Source organism: Cololabis saira, chromosome 5, assembly GCF_033807715.1.
Source record: "Cololabis saira isolate AMF1-May2022 chromosome 5, fColSai1.1, whole genome shotgun sequence".
Classification (NCBI taxonomy): domain Eukaryota; kingdom Metazoa; phylum Chordata; class Actinopteri; order Beloniformes; family Belonidae; genus Cololabis; species Cololabis saira.
Genome location: NC_084591.1, coordinates 14,371,248 through 14,390,327, shown reverse-complemented (window position 1 = coordinate 14,390,327; position 19,080 = coordinate 14,371,248). Strand labels below are relative to the sequence as shown.

Genomic DNA, 19,080 nt, shown 5'->3' with positions numbered 1-19,080 from the left:
ATTTTTCTCTGAGAAAATGTAATATATTATATTGTTTCCCAAGTATATTAGTGCATGTGTGAATGAATAAATGAGACATAAAACATACATTTCTTTTTAGAAAGGCGCTTTATGAAAATAAGTCAATTCACTTGTATTAATTTACAGCGCAGTCTTGCCACATCCAATATGGCGGCGACGTTGACGTATCGCAGCAGCAGACAAAACCACTCGATGGGGCAATCTACGTATATATGTCTATGAACCAGACTGGTAGCCAGAATATTATTTTAGCAGTTAGCTCGTCTTACAGCTCACACCTGTTTCTGTTTCTACAAACCAGTTGTATAAAAACAAAACAAAACAAATGCATTTCCCACTTGTTGAACTGTTCTGTTTAAGGGAGACTCTACATATCACCGCAAAGGCTTTGGGGATCTTTTCGTGCACGTGTGCTTGTCTGTTTCGTTTCTGTTATTCTTTACGGCCTTGTTAGACCCATGGGGCTATCCATCTTTGGAGTTTCCCAGTTAACTGTTTTTAAAGTGCAATATATTTGATTTCTACGAGGACTGTTTTAAAATGTATTCCCCCAGGAGTGAGTGTTTTACATCAGTGTTTTAGAGGAGCGATGGGGTGTCGGTGCTGGGGGGACACGGCGCGAGGAGGTGTCCTCATTGCCGGCAGGAGAGATCCATAACCACTGCTTGGCTCTGAGAAGCCCAGCTGATTCATCTCTCAAAAAGGCCAAAAATCCATCCAGCTACATTACCACGCTAGTAATATCGGTAACTTGTTCCAGCACGACACACACTCGACAAAACAAAACAAAACAAAACAAGGCTGTTACTTGGTTTTCCAATTGTCTTATGGGTTTAGCCCAGTTTCATGATTGTCTTTTACTACTAATAATGTGATAGAGAGGCGGCGGGTTATACTGTGATACGAGGATTTTTCTGAGGAAAAATGCCATTCCCTTCTTTAAACACGAGCAACATGGCCTTCAGTGTCCGGCTTCAGTGCTACCGGAGGACATCTCTGCTTCCCAGGGATTTCCTGCGAACCAGTTTATTTTTTTGTAATCACTAATGTATTTTTTCATGTATGTCCTGTGAACATTCACGTGAAGCTATGGACCACTGATTAATGTTTGTCTGCCATAACAACATGATTGCATTGATGTCTGTTTTTTTTTTTTTTTTACATCTCTTTGTGTGTTACTTTTTCTTTTTTGTTCATGTTTTGATATATTTGAGGTAGATTTACACGCAAAAACTATGATCCTGTTTACATTCTTTTTTTCATCTCTGGTGCACTATGTGATCAATCAGTAGTTGTTTTTTGTTTTTCATTAATTATGTGCCTTTGTCTGATCATTTCTGTTAAATTAAAGAAACCTTTTAAATCAGCTTGTAACTATGTGGAACTGGTGTGGGTGGTTTGGTGTTTGCGGTATTTAACGTGTGATTGGAGCTTATCTGTAAAAGTTTTAACACTAAGAAGGTGGTAGGCGCAGATTAACGCCAGCATATTGTGGATTTCATCACATTATGAAACTACTTTCAAGAAGATAAGCCAATGAAATATGGACACGTTATAATTCAGTCTCTGGAGAAAACAAACCTTCTTATATAAGATAACGAATCATGTCTACATAAATAAACTTAAAGCTTGCCTCCTTTATTTTCTCTGCAATATTTGTAGCAGAAAATGAAAACTTTAGACGGTAAAAAATAACTTCATAAAATTGATGCCAGCAAAGAAATTGCCTCAATATGCTTTATAGCATTGACCATGAACCCCTTAGAGAAAACATTGTGGAGGTTGGATCATTTGGAAACTTTAAGGAAAAAAAGAGACTCAATTGTTTGCTGGATAGATAGAGCGATATAAAAGCTTCCTAAATAAGACACAAAGTTATATACAAAGTGATGACTGAAATGGAGAGATCCAGCACTCAAAGCATAAATTGTAGATCTGCGTAGCTGGCAGAAAACTTAAAGATGTTATTTATACTCTGGGGAGAGCTGGTATACAGTATGTTTATAAGTTTTATCAGGTAGGTTTCTACAAGACAAGAGGCCTGTCTCACCCACCCACTCCTGAGATACTGTATCCCAGAGTTAGACTGGAACAATGAATGTATACAAGTACGAGTTACTGTGATCATTTAAGTTTCAGAAAACCATCTGCATAGATTTCCCTGAATAATATTTGAAGGCACATTCTCTAAACATTTAACAAGTGCCGAAAGATTTGACAAAGACTGTTCCTGGAGCATTGTTGAAAGGTTGCAAAGACTATAATCTTCAAGGAACCTTTAAACTGTTTTAAAGGGGGTAGGATCAAGGTTGTAACAGCCAGCGACATTTGAAGACAAAGACTTGACAATGTAGGAAAGAACAGAGACAGGTTAGTTATATACTGTTCTCTTTTGTTCCATTTTGAAGGAAAAGAAAAATAAATATAAATGGGATTTGTGCACAAACAAACACTCATATATGATGCACAACAACTTGGGGAGTTTTCTTTATCTCTAAATACAGATATATCTACTGATGTATTGAGAAATGAACATGGACGGTGTTTTCTGTGGGTGCCAAATGTTAATACACTTTTTGTAATTACAACATGAACCAAAAGGCGATTATATTCGTCTAAAACATCAAGCTGGGCGAGACGCCTACTTCACATATGGTTGTAGAAAGTAAATAAACAGTAGATTTCATTTGGACTCACCAGCATTTGCAGTACTCGTATCTCCCCATTAGAGGGCGTAGGTGCTGCACTGTTAATATGAGATACGAGTATGTAGACCTGCTGCTCTCTTGCAAAAAAACTTAATGGCACAACCAGGTTTAATTTAACATTTTTTTTCATTATTTAAAATTAGTTACTACCAATGACAGTTATTGCAGTCCTCACATCTTTATAAAAGTGCGGTGTCCTCTGCTGTTGTTGAACAAGGGGACCGCAGCTGTACATGTGTAGAATACTGCATTTGTCTTTTGCAGCATAGTCCTATACATTTCATTAATATTAAATCAAAGCCTTTACTGCACACTGTAATCAGGAATGCTTTCTGTAGACTGGTAAATGTTCAATGCCGCTCTCCTAAGTGTGGATTCTAGCACTCAGGAAACACATCACAGATGCATTGAGTTTAATTAAAACTTACTTTATTGAATGAGGACAGCTACAGGAATATCAAAAGGGTAATAGTATCTAATTCCACATCCGATAGCTCTTATACATATGAGATGTGTTTACTTCAGTTGCATGTTGAAAAATTCAATCCACTGTGACAAATAAACTCTGTAACTCCTCAAATTCAGCAGTAAGACTCAGTAACGATGAGGATAGCTGCACAGCAGCACACAGTTTCACCACAGGACATTCATTCACATCATTAATGCACATCTAGGGGTTTGCACGGATGAGCCATCCGAGGTAAAGCCTTACCTGCAACCTCACTGCAAAGTTCAACTTTCACATTTACAAAGGAAAAGCTGGATGGGGACCCGTTCTGAAAACAGATGGAGGGGACTGCAAAGCCTGGCTGAGCTCCTTTGCCCTGATCAACAAAGGTATTATTGGATTTAAAAACAACATAAAAAAGAAGCGGCTTTTGATGAAACAAATTGCTTGCCAAATGTTAATCACGGAGGTGATTTCAGCTTTGTTTGGGTCTGCCAGCCAGCGATGTGGGAAACATTACAGAGATCAAGTTGTCACAGTTAGAGGAGGTAATGAATCCATAAAGAAAGACATAAGGAAATCATCATCTGAAAGATGAAAGGTACCTTATCTTCCATGAAGGTTACTACTGGTACCAACGTTTGTGCACCCCACACTTGCTGCACACTTTACAGAGGTTCATTTGCCCAGGGCTTGCTCATCTTTGTCATACAGCACAATGAACTGGTGACTGTTGCTTTAGAATGAGACGGTTTTTCGTTTGAATCACAGCCAGAGTGACCAGAGTTTCCACTAAGCCATCCTGCATCCTCCCGGGCCACAATCAGGAATGATAGCTGACCGACCAGATGAGCGAGAGTGCTGGCCCCGTGACCTATCCAGGATGTACTCCACCTTTCGCCTAGCGACCGCTGGGATACGCTCTACCAGAATCCTGCGACACTGCAAGCGACGAACTTGGTATGGAAAATGAATCAATGAATGAATAATGAGCTCTGCACATAGTTCAACACCGCTGCCCTGCACCATGGCTCTCCTAGTGATGTCGTAACCTGAAGGTAAGGAACTACAGAGAATCACAAGATACAGTCTCAGGGTTGCCAGATGCTTGTGGGAGGAAAAGAATATATGATCAAAAGAAAACATATTAGACAGGCCAGTGGTTAATACTCCATATGACCTTCACACTCAATGTAATTTGCATTAGAAAAAGGTTTTTGTAGATTCTGTTGGGAACTTCAAAGTGTGCATATAATGTGTAAATAATCAGGTTACAACCAGCAACGTGATTATTCTGGGGGATTGTGATGAGAAAATGTTGAAAACCACCAGGTTACGTTTCATCCTTAGTGCCTGCATCCCCAAACAGTTACACATATAGAGAAATTACAGATATACAGCTTAAATTGAGTGGAGCTCTCTGACGCGCAACTCTTTCTTTGTATTTATTTATTTATTTAAAGGTTTAGATAACAGGGACAATGCACATTAATAACACATTTAAACAAATGTAAAATGTGCCAGAATTAGCCAAAAAGGCTATTTTGCATCTTCTGTCCCTGGATTGGTGTAAAATAGTCAACATAAAAGAAAAATTATTAAGATACAATCAATAAAACATTTCCGAATAAAAAGGCTACATCAGAATAAAGATTAAAAGGTAAGAAACTGAGCTAAAATACATGCACACACAGGTTAACATAAGCTCAACAACAGACAATTGCTACAAACGAAAGCAGAAACAACATGAAGCAGCAACAGTAACATCAGCATTAATAACACAAGACACAATAACACACTAACAGGCCAAAAACAAACAAGACAAAAGCACTAAACACAGAATAAAAAGCCATGCACAAAAAGCAACATTATAACTAGACAAACTAATAGGCAACATGACAGGTGACATCAGAAAAACACCGACAGGCAGGGCTGCAAACCAGGAAAATTAAGCACTAAAATTTAATGTTGACAGCCTTGACCACTAATTAACCACTTTTTTAAATAAAATTTAAAAGTAGAGTAATTTGATTGGTTTCTAATCTCAGTTGGTATGAAGTTCCACTCACAAGCAGCCCTGATAGAAAATGCAGACTGGCTAAAAGCACTTTTCCTAAACTGGACCACACAATCTCCTCTAGCTGCACTCCGTGTGGATGTTGATGCCAGCTTTATAAACTGTATTTCATTCAATTGTGCAACAACCAAGGCTGTGGGTGAAGAGAAAGGAGTGGTGCAGAGATCCTAGCACACAAGCTCACAAACAGACTTAAAAACAGAGATTGAGCTGTATTTGTGGGTGTAAAAGGAGAACGATATTTCCTCTCCCCGGTCTCTTTCTTCTCTGCATCGCATGGTCGAGCGCCTCCTTTGATGTGAGCTGCAGTCCTGAGTGTTTTCTATTACAGTCTCTTGTGGCTCCTGGATCCCGCTGGCCCATTCACTGGGCTCCATAATGAGCTGCTAATTATCCCAGGACCGCGTCACGTCTCTTTGGGCGAAGCCTCCTCCTCACACGGGTTGGCATGGCGACTATAGGGGACAAGACCTGGAGGAGGCCATCAAAAGCACCGCTGCAGAAGACTGAGAATGGGATTGTAGGAGATTTGTGGATAAAATGAGCCTGCTGGTTTTTATTTTATCCATGTTTTTCTTGTGTGTACGTGTTGGTTTTTTTTTTGGTGCATGCATGAAATCATATTATGGGAAAGTTCTGACCTCTTTGGCAAACCTCCACAATGCCTTACGTAGACTCTTCTGGTCGCAATGGGCCCTTCCCGTTTCCTGTTTATGATGTCATGGAAACGGTTGCCTTTTCTCTGCTCTTGCTCTTGCTCTTCACCGTGAAAACGCAGTGTGCATCGAGCAACGAGCTCCAGTCTCTCCTGCCTCAACGAAGCACATGATCTGCAGCGCGGTGACACCGCTTTGCTCTGCGACCAGAATTAGAGCTTCCAGTACGAATGAATTAGCCAGTAGAGGATTCCAGATTAATGGAGACATTTGTCATCTGGGTCCACATATAAGTCACCTCTTACGACGCTCTAATTCAAAGGCACCTCCAATTTGCTATAGTTGCTAGGCAACCGTGGAGCGCCACAGTGATGCCCAGCAGTGAAAAAGTGGATTGTTGTGTGGATCACTGTCTTTTGAGGCTCCGGGGTTCTATTACACGAGCAGCTGACAGTGACAATGATACACTGTCAGTGCAGGGTAATTATACCACTTGTTGATCCTGCCGGTGTATCCACAAACAAATGTTGTCTAGTGAACGGGTGTACTAGTTCTACTCCTCCACTACTGCCATTGAAGAGACAGATGACAGTTTTTTATTTTTATTTTTGGAGTTTAGATGTTTACTGCTGATGTGTTCCATGTTTAATTCTCTTTATTTAACAAAACTATTGTTTTTATTGTCTCCAATTGCTGAGGTTTTATTGTATGAGTCTTTACAGATTTACAGAGTTGAGCAGTTTTTGTCAGCGGCCAAACCGAGCTGCATCACCAGCCATCTGTATCACTACGTTAACACAGACTAGTGAGCCAAGAATATTTTTTAATGGTACCATATTAGCAGTTAAGGAGCCAGATATTTTCATAGGAAGTCAAAGACCTTCAGAAATTCACAGCCACACAAGCTGTTCTGTAAACAGCTTGTCTGAGCTAAACATTGACTAAAGCTTCTTTATGCTGATTTAAAATGATCATTCCAGAGTTAAAAAGCAACAACAAACAAACAAAACAAAAAAAACCTTGGTCTATTACTATGTGATGGGTTTCATAAATGTTCTGCAGCAACATTTAGTTCTGCAGCAGCAGAGGTGTCAAGTAATGAAGTACAAATACTTTGTTACCTTACTTAAGTAGAAATTTTGGTTATCTATACTTCACTGGAGTAATTATTTTTCAGACGACTTTTTACTTTTACTCCTTACATTTTCACACAATTATCTGTACTTTTTACTCCTTACATTTTAAAAACAGCCTCGTTACTCTATTTCATTTCGGCCTTTAAACAAAAACTATCCAGTTAAATTGCTCCATCCGGATAGAGTGAATTTGGTTGTGGTTGTGGCACAGATATTCTTGTCCAGTTTTGTTCTTACATCCGTTCCCTCAGATTCCTGCAACTAAACTTGGATGTACATTCCAATAAAGGTTAGGATAAATGATAACATGCCTCTGAAGTTTGACTTTTTGCACCATTACAATACTTATAGGCAACTAGTCATCATATCTGCTGCTCTCTGAAACACATGTTAATGCTCAATAGTACACATATATGGTTCTTTAATATATTTGCATTAGACTAAGATGCATTGGCTTTTTCCCCCTTACATTACGTTTACTTTTATACTTTAAGTAGTTTTTAAACCAGTACTTGTACTTTTACTTGAGTAAAAAACTTGAGTTGATACTTCAACTTCTACAGGAGTATTTTTAAACTCTAGTATCTATACTTCTACCTGAGTAATGAATGTGAATACTTTTGACATCTCTGTACAGCAGCAACAAAATCCACCAACTCTTGCTTTTTGTTCAAACAACTATACAATCCCTTTCACTCTAAAATGTCTTCTAAATCTATCGTTGATCTTTCTGGAAGCCGCGTTGATTGATAAACTCTTCTTCAACTCTACTTCCCTTCAATTTTTGAGGCGAGACTGGAAATACCCAGGCCTGCAGGCCCATAGGTGCACGCCCATAGATGCCGCCCAACGCTAACTGTTTAACTTCTTTTTTTTCTCTCCTGGAAAAAACATTTCACTTCCTGTTTGAGGCTCATATGGAGCTAAGATTCGTTGCAATTCCTAACCTGACCACTATGGGCCGGCTCCAAAAGCCAGTCGATCCCCATTGACCCCCGTGTTAAAATGTCCAACTTTCGAGCAGAAATAAACATATTTACAGCTCCGAGGGGGGGTGGATTTTTTTGTACCACGGCAGGAGATTTTCTTAATAGCATTACATTTAGTTCTAATATGATTGATCTGCAGTCTGCCCAGCCAATAGCTGGTCCTTATCACTTCCTCATCTTTAATCACCACGTTAACGTTAACGGAGCAACCAGCCGTTTGAATTAACCCAGCGTCGGCTAAATGTGACTGTTTTTTTTTATTTCGCTGACAAGTCAACATGTTATATCCAGTTGTTGGAGATATTGTTCTCGAGCTGCACCCTGTGCAAAGAAAAACAGGCATCATAAGTGTTCTTAAGAAACCAAAAGGTCAAGTGACCCAATGCTTCGCCCATTGTTTCATACAGCCCATGTCATACACACTCCACACAGAAATACTCATGCCAGGAGTCAAACCAGGAACCTGCTTGCTGTGAGACAACAGCGCTAACCACAAAGCCACCGTGCAGCCCTTCAGAGATATTTCAATAAAAAGAAGAAAAAAAAGAAGAGCCAATACAATCACCAGCATCAGCAGGACTGTTATTCTATCGGCCTTGAGTGACTTTCATGAAAATCAAATGCATTTTTATGGAGATATTCCAGCATAGCTTTCATTCCTCACATTCAAAAAGTAATTCCATTCAAGAATATATGAATAAAGAAGTCAGTTTTTAAAACCACATATTTGCATACATATGAGGGATTTTTACATACAAGGCAAATGCAAAGAAAGAAAAAACTGTTAAGTCTTTTTGTTTTTTGTATTAACGTAGAGTTGCAAATCAATTGGAGGTTTACATTCCTGAGATGTTTAGCGGTGCAGTGGGTGCCGTGTCTATGACATGGTGAATATGGCCAAGGCAAAGTCCCCAGTGAGGCCAGGCCGGACAGATTTCCTCCGTCAGATCTCACACTCTCTGGCAGTCGTCTCTGTTACAGAACAAACAGCTCGTTTCTGCCGTCTCCTGCGGAGACACCAGACCTTCACCGAATGCAGACTGTTCATTCTTTAGTGTCCCACTTTAAATGTTATTTAAATCAAAGTCGAGCTTCCGAACTGGGCACCGGTTCTCACTAAGTGATTGTTATCGTGTCACTGTAGGCTGCATGTTTAAGCAAACATTGTAACTGATTTTGACTACAGTTTGATGACATCTGCAACCCCTCTTTGCATCTTCTGCTCTGCAACCAGACTCCTGCCACATCAGAGTGACACTTGTGGACTGAAGCCAGACATTGTCACCTCATTATCAGCCCCCTGTCATGGGTTGTTGGCTAGTTCTGTCTGCAGCTCTTCCTGAGTGAGTGAGTGTGTCTGTGTGTGTGTGTGCGTGTTTTTTTTTTTATTTTGGGTGGGTGATTTCTGTATGCAGTGAAAACAATGTAGGATGAGTTCATGTTGGGAGACGTCTCCCAGCTCAGCCCTCGTCTGGGGATTATAGCTGCCTGAGCAAAGCTGCACACAGCTACACGGAAGTGAAGGAAGTGCTGTAAGCAGAACATCTGTCCTTTCACTCCGGTAAGTTTGATCCTTTCCTTCTTGTTGTCCCTTCCTGCCAAATATGACCTATTCTTTTATTGTTATCACAAGTACATACAAGCACTCGCTGATATCCAACAGACATTTGCCTTCTTTCTATTTCTCTCAAAGAAACTTCTGCTTTTTTTTTTTTTTAACCATTTCCTCTTTTAACATGTCGCCAGGCTGCACAAGAGAGCACGTGCATGAGTGCGTGTTGTATATTTGTGTCGGTGTGTTTGAAAAGCACTTCCTGCCCGCTGACATTGCTGTGATAGGAATATCCTCCAGCGGGGACGGACAATGGTCGAGCCTGACCTCCCCTCCTTCTCTCCGCTGACACATTTTCAGACGTTTGTGGCGCACCTCACATTTCTGGCCTCTCCTTGTGCCCTGCAGAGGTTGCCGGATTTGATAACAGCTGAGAGGAAGAAGTGAGGGACAGACGGCGATAAAGAGTATGTGCACTGAGGGTATGATGAACATGGAGGGGGTGGTGTTGTGGTTCTCAGGCTGTTTATAGCCTGAGAACCACTGCTCATAAGTGGTACGCAGAGACTGGGAGAGAAAGTCGGTAAGAGGAAGGGAGGAAATGAACAATGGGGGGGGTGATCAGTAATCTGCACTGCTTTCACTGCAACCGCCTGTCTGGATCTCATTATAGGTAAAGCCATTTGGCTTAAGGGCCCAGACCAAAATGTGAGCAAAATGAGGAAGTGCTGGTGTGTGTTTGCTCATAAGACCGATGAGGGATGGTGGAGGAATGATTCTTCAGATAGTTTGGTCGTGTGATTTCCCAGAGCTCCTTCGGAAAATTCCTCCATCCACCCATCCATCGATCTAATTTATTTTCTATATCCAATTTAGAAACACCAGTCAACCCTGCATGTATGTTTAATGGACTGGAGGAACACCTGGAGAAAACCAGTGCAGACGTGTGGACAACATGCAGTCGCCACACAGAACAGTTCCAGCCATAAATCACACCTTCTCGTTGTGAGCTGACAATGCTAACCATTATCACGAAAAAGGAGACGTGGGATCTCCAGTGTGCTGGTTGTGGAGTGGCTCAAGGTATGGAGATTATGATGTATGACACACACACAGGATGCCCTTTCAACTGGTTTAATTCCACCAAACTTGTGGTCTGCAATAATACAGAAAATGACAACTGAGCATTAACAATAAAAGGACTGTGTAACTGCCACGGTAGCATACAACTTAAGCATTAACTATCAATTAAACAACCAAATAAGAGACAAGTTACTCCTATACAACCCATAATAATAAATATAAATGCTAACCTTCTTGGCACTGACACACAGTTGTGGAAACATAAATGAAAACTTAAGGAAAGGCTGGTCGTGGAACACTGGACCAGTTTATACCCTCCACAGGGCGCTTGAGGGTTCATGGGAATTTGCCCAACCAGGCCACATGTGCTTTGTGGATCTAGGGAAGGCATTTAAGCGTCTCTTGTGACATTCTGTGGGGGGTGCTCCGCAAGTATGGGGTCTGGGGCCCTCTGCTCAGGGCTGTTTGGTGTCTGTATGACCAGAGCAGGAGCTTGGTTTGCATTGTCAGCAGTAAAGCCTGGATTATGGTTCTGCGCTACACCAACGCAGAGCACACGCCGTTGCCGGACGCCATCGTGAACCCTTCGGACTTCTCTGTCACTCCATTTCGCCGCGGTGCAATACCCCCCGCGAGCGCTAAGGGGGTGCGATCTTTTCCTGAATGGTTTATCCGACTTTTCCGGTCACAGTGAATCAAAGAGATAAGGACAACTATTGTGCAAAAAAACAAAAACAAAAAAAAATCACACACACACGAAGAAAAGAGCGCTGAAAGTTCACGACTGCTTCACGAACCGGAACCGGAAATGCGTTGCTACCAAGCAAACCAATCACAGCCCTCTCAGTCTGCGTTGGGTCTGCGACCTCTTGACGCGTAGTTAAACTTTTTGGGACGTGCGCATCAGGCACGGCGTGGTGTGTGCGTCGTGGGGTGCTCATTGCGGCGCAACCTGCAGCGCACGCTCGGCAACTTGTTCCCAGTACATGTTGGACCTCGGCAGGGCTGCCCTCTGTCACCGGTTCTGTTCATTTATGGACAGGATGTCTAGGTGTAGCCTGGGGCCAGAGGGCACCACAGGATTTCATCTCTGCTTTTTGCAGATGATGTTGTCCTGTTGGCTTCATTAGCCCAGGACCTTCAGCATGTGCTGGGGCGGTTTGCAGCTGAGGGTGAAGCGGCTGGGATGAGAATCAGCACCTCCACCAAGGCCATGGTTCTACACGGGAAATGGGTGGCGTGCCCTGTCCGGGTAGTTGGAAAGGTCCTGCCTCAAGTGGAGGATTTTAAGTATCTCGGGGTCTCAGGGTCACCTTAGAGATAGGGTGAGGAGTTCGGTCACCCGGGAGGAGCTCGGAGTCGAGCCGCTGCTCTTCACATTGAGAGGGGTCAGTTGAGGTGGCTTGGGCATCAGTACCGGATCCTCCTGGACGCCTCCCTAGGGAGGTGTTCCAGGCATGTCCCTCCTCCCTAGGGAGGTGTTCCAGGCATGTCCCACCGGGAGGAGACCCCGGGGAAGACCCAGGACACGCTGGAGAGATCCCCCGGAAGAGCTGGAGGAAGTGTCTGGGGTGAGGGAAGTCTGGGTATCTCTGCTCAGACTGCTGCCCCCACGACCTAGTTCTGGATAAGCAGACGAAGATGGATGGATGGAAAAGAAAGGCAGGAAAAATACGATTTCAGCCGACCAGGTAACTGAGGAAGACAAACAAAACTTAAAGGGGAGACCTTACAAGTCCTTCTGGAGTGAAGGAATGAGTACCAGTACCTGGACAGTCAGCTCAGTGAGGCCTCCTCAGGTGAAGTGCTCACAAATTTTCCTGGGTTCTGGCAACAATTACTCAAAAGTGGGCCATCTCCGGTGCAATAATGGTAACCAGATTTCACCAGGTTTTAGTTGTTTGGTTGTGGATTGGTATGAGCCAAGATGTTTTAGGCTCTGGTTTAGTTTTAACTACCACACTGGAGGCCGTGTCCTTGAATTACACCTGGGATGTAATTTCCTGAACCAAACTATTTCTTCTGGCCTGCCACATTTGGCCATACCTTGTGAGTTTCAATATCATCAATATATCCAGGTTGAGCTTTTCACTGATGCTCCTTTGTCATTGTTTTCATTACACTTTGCCGTTACATCTGCTGTCATGGACTCCCCTTTGGTTCAAGCTAACGTTCAGCCAGTTGGCATAAATCTTCCCCGTTGTGCCACCTGATGGGTTCAGGCTGTTAATGTTGATTATGTTTCTGCGTCACAACGATTCAGAGTTGGTTTGATTGCAAACTGCACTTGTGGACTGTGATTGCAGTGCTCTGTAATTGCTAGTTTGGTGGTGCAGGTTCTATTTCTTTTTGCTGCATTTTAGTTTTTATTGATGAGCTTCTTTTTGTTTACTTTCTCCTTGAGCCTAAGGCATGAGGACTCACACAAATAAGGTCTTGTGTGATTTGGAGCTGATAAATATGGAACAATAGTTAACAGTGTAGAAATCAAGTTTAAATATGGGGGAGAAGAAGTAGCAGCTGAAAATACGACATAGGGTCCCCAGCTACGGTGTGGCTACGGCTACAGGTTAGCGCAGAAGAATGAGTTGTGCCTTAGGTTTTGGATAATTGCATGCAAACCTATGTGCATCAGTTTCCTACCCAAAATCCTTCATGGGGTATGAGTTAATGATGTGACAATTGGAAAAGTGGAATACTTGTAGCTACAGGCAGGCCTCAGGTGTGACAGTAACAACAGTGCTGTATACCATCTGATTGGTTGAAATTCCCTTGTGACTTTGATAGACATCTGCTAACTATTTTTATTTTATTTTTTTTCTGTTCAAGAAGGCTTTCCGAGGTAGTTGTGTGATATGTGATATGCCAGGTTTCACTGGGCCAAACCATTTCACAGAGGAAGCTTTTAATTAATGTGCAAATATTTGCTGGATTAAAGATGTTTGGTTTGGTTGCTTTGTCCTTTTATAAATTGTTTTTGTTTTGCAAATATGTCAAGTTCAAGATATGATTCATATATTCATGTCAATGTTACTTTGATAATATTGGTTTAATATAATATATACACTTACCTGTTCAGGGTGCAGTCTAGAGCTGGGACAGGCTCCAGCAGAAGTGGGTATAGATGATGAAAAGATGGCTGGATGGATAATATATGAGCATATGGTCATTTATATCTCACTATGGTAAAGATAATCACTTTCCAAGGTTATTAATAAATCGATTTAATTAATGTGTGTGTGACATAAAGTGTGTGTGCCAGTGAGGGAAAGTTGCCTGCTTTGTTAAAGCCCCTTGAGTGGACCTTGGACTAGAAATATAAAGATGTTGTTGTTGATGTTGTTTCAGTTTTTGAAGCACCAACTGGAGCCTTGAGGGATGCATTTCAAATGGACTGGCAAAGGGACTGTACTGTATTTATACTCTAGTTATTTTTCCAGTTTTATTGACCTCCCAAGGGGCTTTTACCCTACAAACCATATTCACCCACCCATACAGCTCTGTTTAAATCTATACAGATCTGATTTTCAGTCATATACATAAGCACACACTGGTGAATGCACCAGCGACAATGGGACGTCTACACGGAGCCTTCTGCACATTCTGTAATAAAAAAAGATTTAGGCTGGATTCATACAAATGCATTACAGGCTCCGGTGGCTTTTCTTTTACTTTGAAAAGTGCTGAATTGATTTTTCAGTCCATTGTTTCACATTGGTTCAGGTTATTAGATTGAAATGTCGGCCACTCAGACTGTGTAACTCATCGTGGAACTGATGATATGGCAGATATATGTCAGTTTTACAGATTCTAGAAAACCAGGTCCACGCAAAATCAAGCTTTTATGCATCACAATGCATGGTTTCTGGCCTACAGACATGTTTTTTTTTTCTTTTTCATTCTGACACACAAGGTTTATCACCTGCATGGCCTGTGATTCACATCATCAATGCCCCACAGCAGTCCTTTCCCCAAAATAGGATCTGGCCCTGGCCCTGGGGAGTTTAGCAGCACTTGGGAGTGGCGCATGCCCCCATCGCAGGACTGAGGGTCGTATCTGAAGCTGCAACCCACAAAGCTATTGTAGCACATTAGTGCTTCCTCACCGATGATCTAAAAATAGTCATCTGTTTGTCCCGGAGGGTCCTTTTTAAAAGGAGAATGATAAATGTGAATCTCCACGCAGAGTGTTTCCTCAAAACGGGCATGCGCTCATGAAAATAAGTTATGTAAGTTTTGATTTCCCAGCTCATGCACACTCAACATTTGCTGTGTGATCTCAGTGCAGATAGAAATGTGGAGGTACACAGTGTGAGCGGTGTGAACCCTCGAGCTGTGGACGTGGGCAGATGATGAACTTTAAATCATGTGAAGGCACGTGGACCCTTGGGGGCAAAGGAAGCCACAAGAGTACACTTGGGCCGTGAATTAAGACAACAGAGAAGACCATGGTATCATCAGTTTGTCCCGAGCACGGTTGTCTGCAAAGACTTGTACAAACACACCTCTTTAAACCTTCCAGTCCTTTAGATTTCTACAAAAGGATAAGTATTGTATTATCTCGAGACAACGTCGAAAAATCTTTGTATTGTGGTTGCGGATCAGTTTAAAGGGGACATTTTCCTTTGGAGCAATATCTTACATCTTTTGGCTAACAAAGCATAAGCTTGGAAAATAAAAAATCCAACACATCAAATCGATTTAGGAGAAAGGCACAGAGCACATCCTTGTTTGTCCATCCCTGTTTTCTACCCTGCAGCTGTCACTGTGGAGGTCTGCTCATCGGATTTTCATGAGTGAATTTTTTTTTTTTGTTCAATAAAAGAGAATAATTATTTGATTTGAAGTATTGATATTTGGTGGCAAATTGTTGTTTTCTCATTCCAATTCACACACACACAAACACACACATACACGCACCTGCACACACATAGGCACACACTATTTTGATCTATAGAACTATAGATCAAAATAGCTCTTTTGATCTATAGATCTATATTCAGTCTTCATGTATGATGAGTAGCTGTGGATTGTAATTATGATCACTGTCCTGTGCAGAAAGTAAGAACCCCCTCTTTTAATCCTATGTTTTATGTGTAAGAGGTATGTATAGATAATGAAAAGATGGCTGGATGGATAATATATGAGCGTATGATAATTTATATCTCAGTATAGTATCTTTTAATCCTATGTTTTATTTGTACAAACATCATGACAATATTCTGATTGTAGAGATTGCAAATATGAAAACACAATACTTGACATTTCAATGCAACTTGGCAGAATGTTTTGCGAATGGATGATTTTGACAGTTTTTACTCAAATAACGCAGGATTTAAAGAGTGGCTACACTGAAAAAAATAAATCTAAGCGCATTTAAATATAACATATTTAAATCTGTGATATTAACAATTAAAAATGAAGTTTGTTGCTTTACATGAATACATCTAGTTTTGAACTTAATCTGCATTTGTTCAAAAAACAAGACATTGTGCATTTTTTCCTTAACAAGCAGTATTTATGTAATCCCAGGCAATCGTTTCATTTACACACAAACAACAAGCAATGATCTTGTTGTATTTACCTTTCCTTTAACAATTTTAATCTATTGGGCAGATTGACCAACGTTTAGATGAAACATGCTTTATTTGTTTAAGTAGAACACCAGGGTAAAAAATATCTTGCTTGATCTACTTTAAAAAAGTTAAGGCAACTTTTTCGCATGAGATTTTTTATGAAGATCAAGAAAGACTAGTATTTGTATAAACTACTTAATTTTTAGTATGTACAACATTAATTTGCAAGTAAAGTCAACTTAAGTTTTGCAAGTAAAGTCAACTTAATTTTTTTCCCAATTTTTTCCCCTTTTTTTCTCTTTTTTCCTTTTTCTTCTTTTTTCTTTCTTTTTTTCCTTTTTTTCTCTTTTTCTTCTTCTTTTTCTTCCTGTTCCTTTTTGTTGTTTTTTTCTCTTTTTTCTTCTTTTTTATTTTTTATTTCTTTTTTCTTGTTTCTTCTCTTTTAACAAAAATAGTAAACAGAGAAAGACAGGAAGAGAGAGAGAGGGAGAGGGAGAGGGAGAGGTCTGAGCAGGGAGACGCACTGCAAAAACTCAAAATCTTACCAGGAATATTTGTCTTATTTCTAGTTAAAATGTCTAATTTTTAGTCAAAAAAATCACATTACACTTAAAACAAGAGTCATCACCAGAAAAATAACTTATTTGACAATTTTCACGTTATTCAAGTAGATTTTCACTTGAAATAAGTAGAAAGATCTGCCAGTGGGACGAGATTTTTCTTCTCATTACGAGCAAAAACATCTTGTTCCACTGGCAGATTTTTCTACTTATTTTAAGTGAAAATCTACTTGAAACAGGTGAAAATTGTTGTTTTTTTCAGTGATGAGTCTTGTTTTAAGTGTAATGAGATTTTTTTGACTAAAAATGAGACATTTTAACTAGAAATAAGACAAATATTCTTGTTAAGATTTTGAGTTTTTGCAGTGTACTGTCTTTAATAATGAGTATTAATAAAAATAAGAGGGGACCAGGAAAAAAACGGAAATTAAGTTTCTTTTCTTTTAACAAAAATAGTAAACAGAGAAAGACAGGAAGAGAGAGAGAGAGGGAGAGGGAGAGGGAGAGGTCTGAGCAGGGAGACGCACTGCAAAAACTCAAAATCTTACCAGGAATATTTGTCTTATTTCGAGTTAAAATTTTTCTTTTTTAGTCTAAAATCACATTACACTTAAAACAAGAGTCATCAAATAACTTATTTGACAATTTTCCCCTTATTCAAGTAAATTTTCACTTGAAATAAGTAGACAAATCTGCCAGTGGGACAAGATTTTTCTTCTCATTACGAGCAAAAAAATGGCAGATTTTTCTACTTATTTTAAGTGAAAATCTACTTGAAACAGGTGAAAATTGTTGTTTTTTTCCAGTGATGAATCTTGTTTTAAGTGTAATGAGATTTTTTTGACTAAAAATGAGACATTTTAACTAGAAATAAGACAAATATTCTTGTTAAGATTTTGAGTTTTTGCAGTGTACTGTCTTTAATAATGAGTATTAATAAAAATAAGAGGGGACCAGGAAAAAAACGGAAATGAAGTTTCTTTTCTTTTAACAAAAATAGTAAACAGAGAAAGACAGGAAGAGAGAGAGAGGGAGAGGGAGAGGGGGAGGTCTGAGCAGGGAGACGGAGCTGGCCGTCTGGCACAACAGCATCCCTCCCTCCCTCCCTCCTCCTCCTCCTCCTGCTCCTCCCTCTCCCTCCTCCCGGCATCTCTCCCACGCTGCTCCGTCCAGCTCCCCGGATCCTCCCTGCTCGGATCCTCCCAGGTCCTCCAGCGGTGTGCGGGGCTTGAGATTGTGCGCGTGTTTTCCGTGCGTGTGCATGGGAGCTGCGCGTCTCTGAGCTCAGATCTGCAGCGGAGGAGGAGGGCGCGCACGGAGCTCTCTGACCCGCGGCCGCCCACTCGTCCCTCCGGAGGGGTTATGGATGGACTGCGCTTACCTCCGCTCATAGAGGAGGCTCTGGACTCCACAGGTCTGTCTGTCTGTGCGGCTCCTTTCTGTGCAAGCTTGTGTGAGTGTTTTCATTTGTATCTGCGCCTCGGTGCCGTGTGCGTCTGTGTGATAACAGCGCGGAGTAGATCAGCGGAGAAAAAGGTAAAGCATCGGTGTTTATCTCTTGCTCATGGCAGTTCTTTTAGATTACTGAGGGAACCAGCATTTATTAGGAGCTGGTTGACTCACGAGACGAGAGGGACGTTTAGATCCGATCTGGCATCTGTGGAGGTTGTGATGCAGGCGACGCGCTGCCAGGTAAAAGCCTGAATTATGGTTCTGCGTTAAATCGACGCAGAGCCTACGCCGTAGCGTGACGCCGTAGGGTACGCGTATTGTATTGATTATTCTATTACTTTATACATATAGACTAACTACAAATGCAAATCAGAACAACATGATCGATTTCACTAGTTATTATACACTGCAAAAACTCAAAATCTTAACAAGAATATTTGTCTTATTTCTAGTTAAAATGTCTCATTTTTAGTCAAAAATCTCATTACATTTAAGACAAGACTCAAAAACAACCATTTTCACCTGTTTCAAGTAGATTTTCACTTAAAATAAGTGGAAAAATCTGCCAGTGGAACAAGATTTTTTTGCTTGTAATAAGAAGATAAATCTTGTCCCACTGGCAGATTTAAGAAGTTATTTTTCCGGTGATGACTTGTTTTAAGTGTAATGAGATTTTTTTGACTAAAAATGAGACATTTTAACTAGAAATAAGACAAATATTCCTGGTAAGATTTTGAGTTTTTGCAGTGAGTGAGGCTGCATTTGAAAAAGTTCCAATTTTTTTGACCACACAGATAAGCTACATAGCAGACTTCTGTGATG

General features: G+C 40.8%; 1 protein-coding gene across 7 annotated transcripts in view; it reads left to right on the top strand.

Annotated features, from left to right (window-relative positions):
- Positions 1 to 9,360: 9,360 nt before the first annotated feature.
- The window catches only part of LOC133443773 (coiled-coil domain-containing protein 136-like), a 46,913-nt gene continuing 37,193 nt past the window's right edge, over positions 9,361 to 19,080 (top strand). For 3 of the 7 annotated variants that reach the window (XR_009782690.1, XM_061720984.1, XM_061720982.1), the window contains exon 1: positions 17,962 to 18,259. Coding sequence is in view for 4 of the 7 variants with exons in the window: in XM_061720984.1 (XP_061576968.1) it covers positions 18,169 to 18,259 (91 nt within the window). In the remaining 3 variants the exon portion in view is untranslated. Of the gene's footprint in view, positions 9,597 to 10,463; positions 10,671 to 17,961; positions 18,343 to 19,080 lie in introns of those variants that run through there. The other 4 variants (XM_061720983.1, XM_061720987.1, XM_061720985.1 and 1 more) reach the window with 4 other exon arrangements.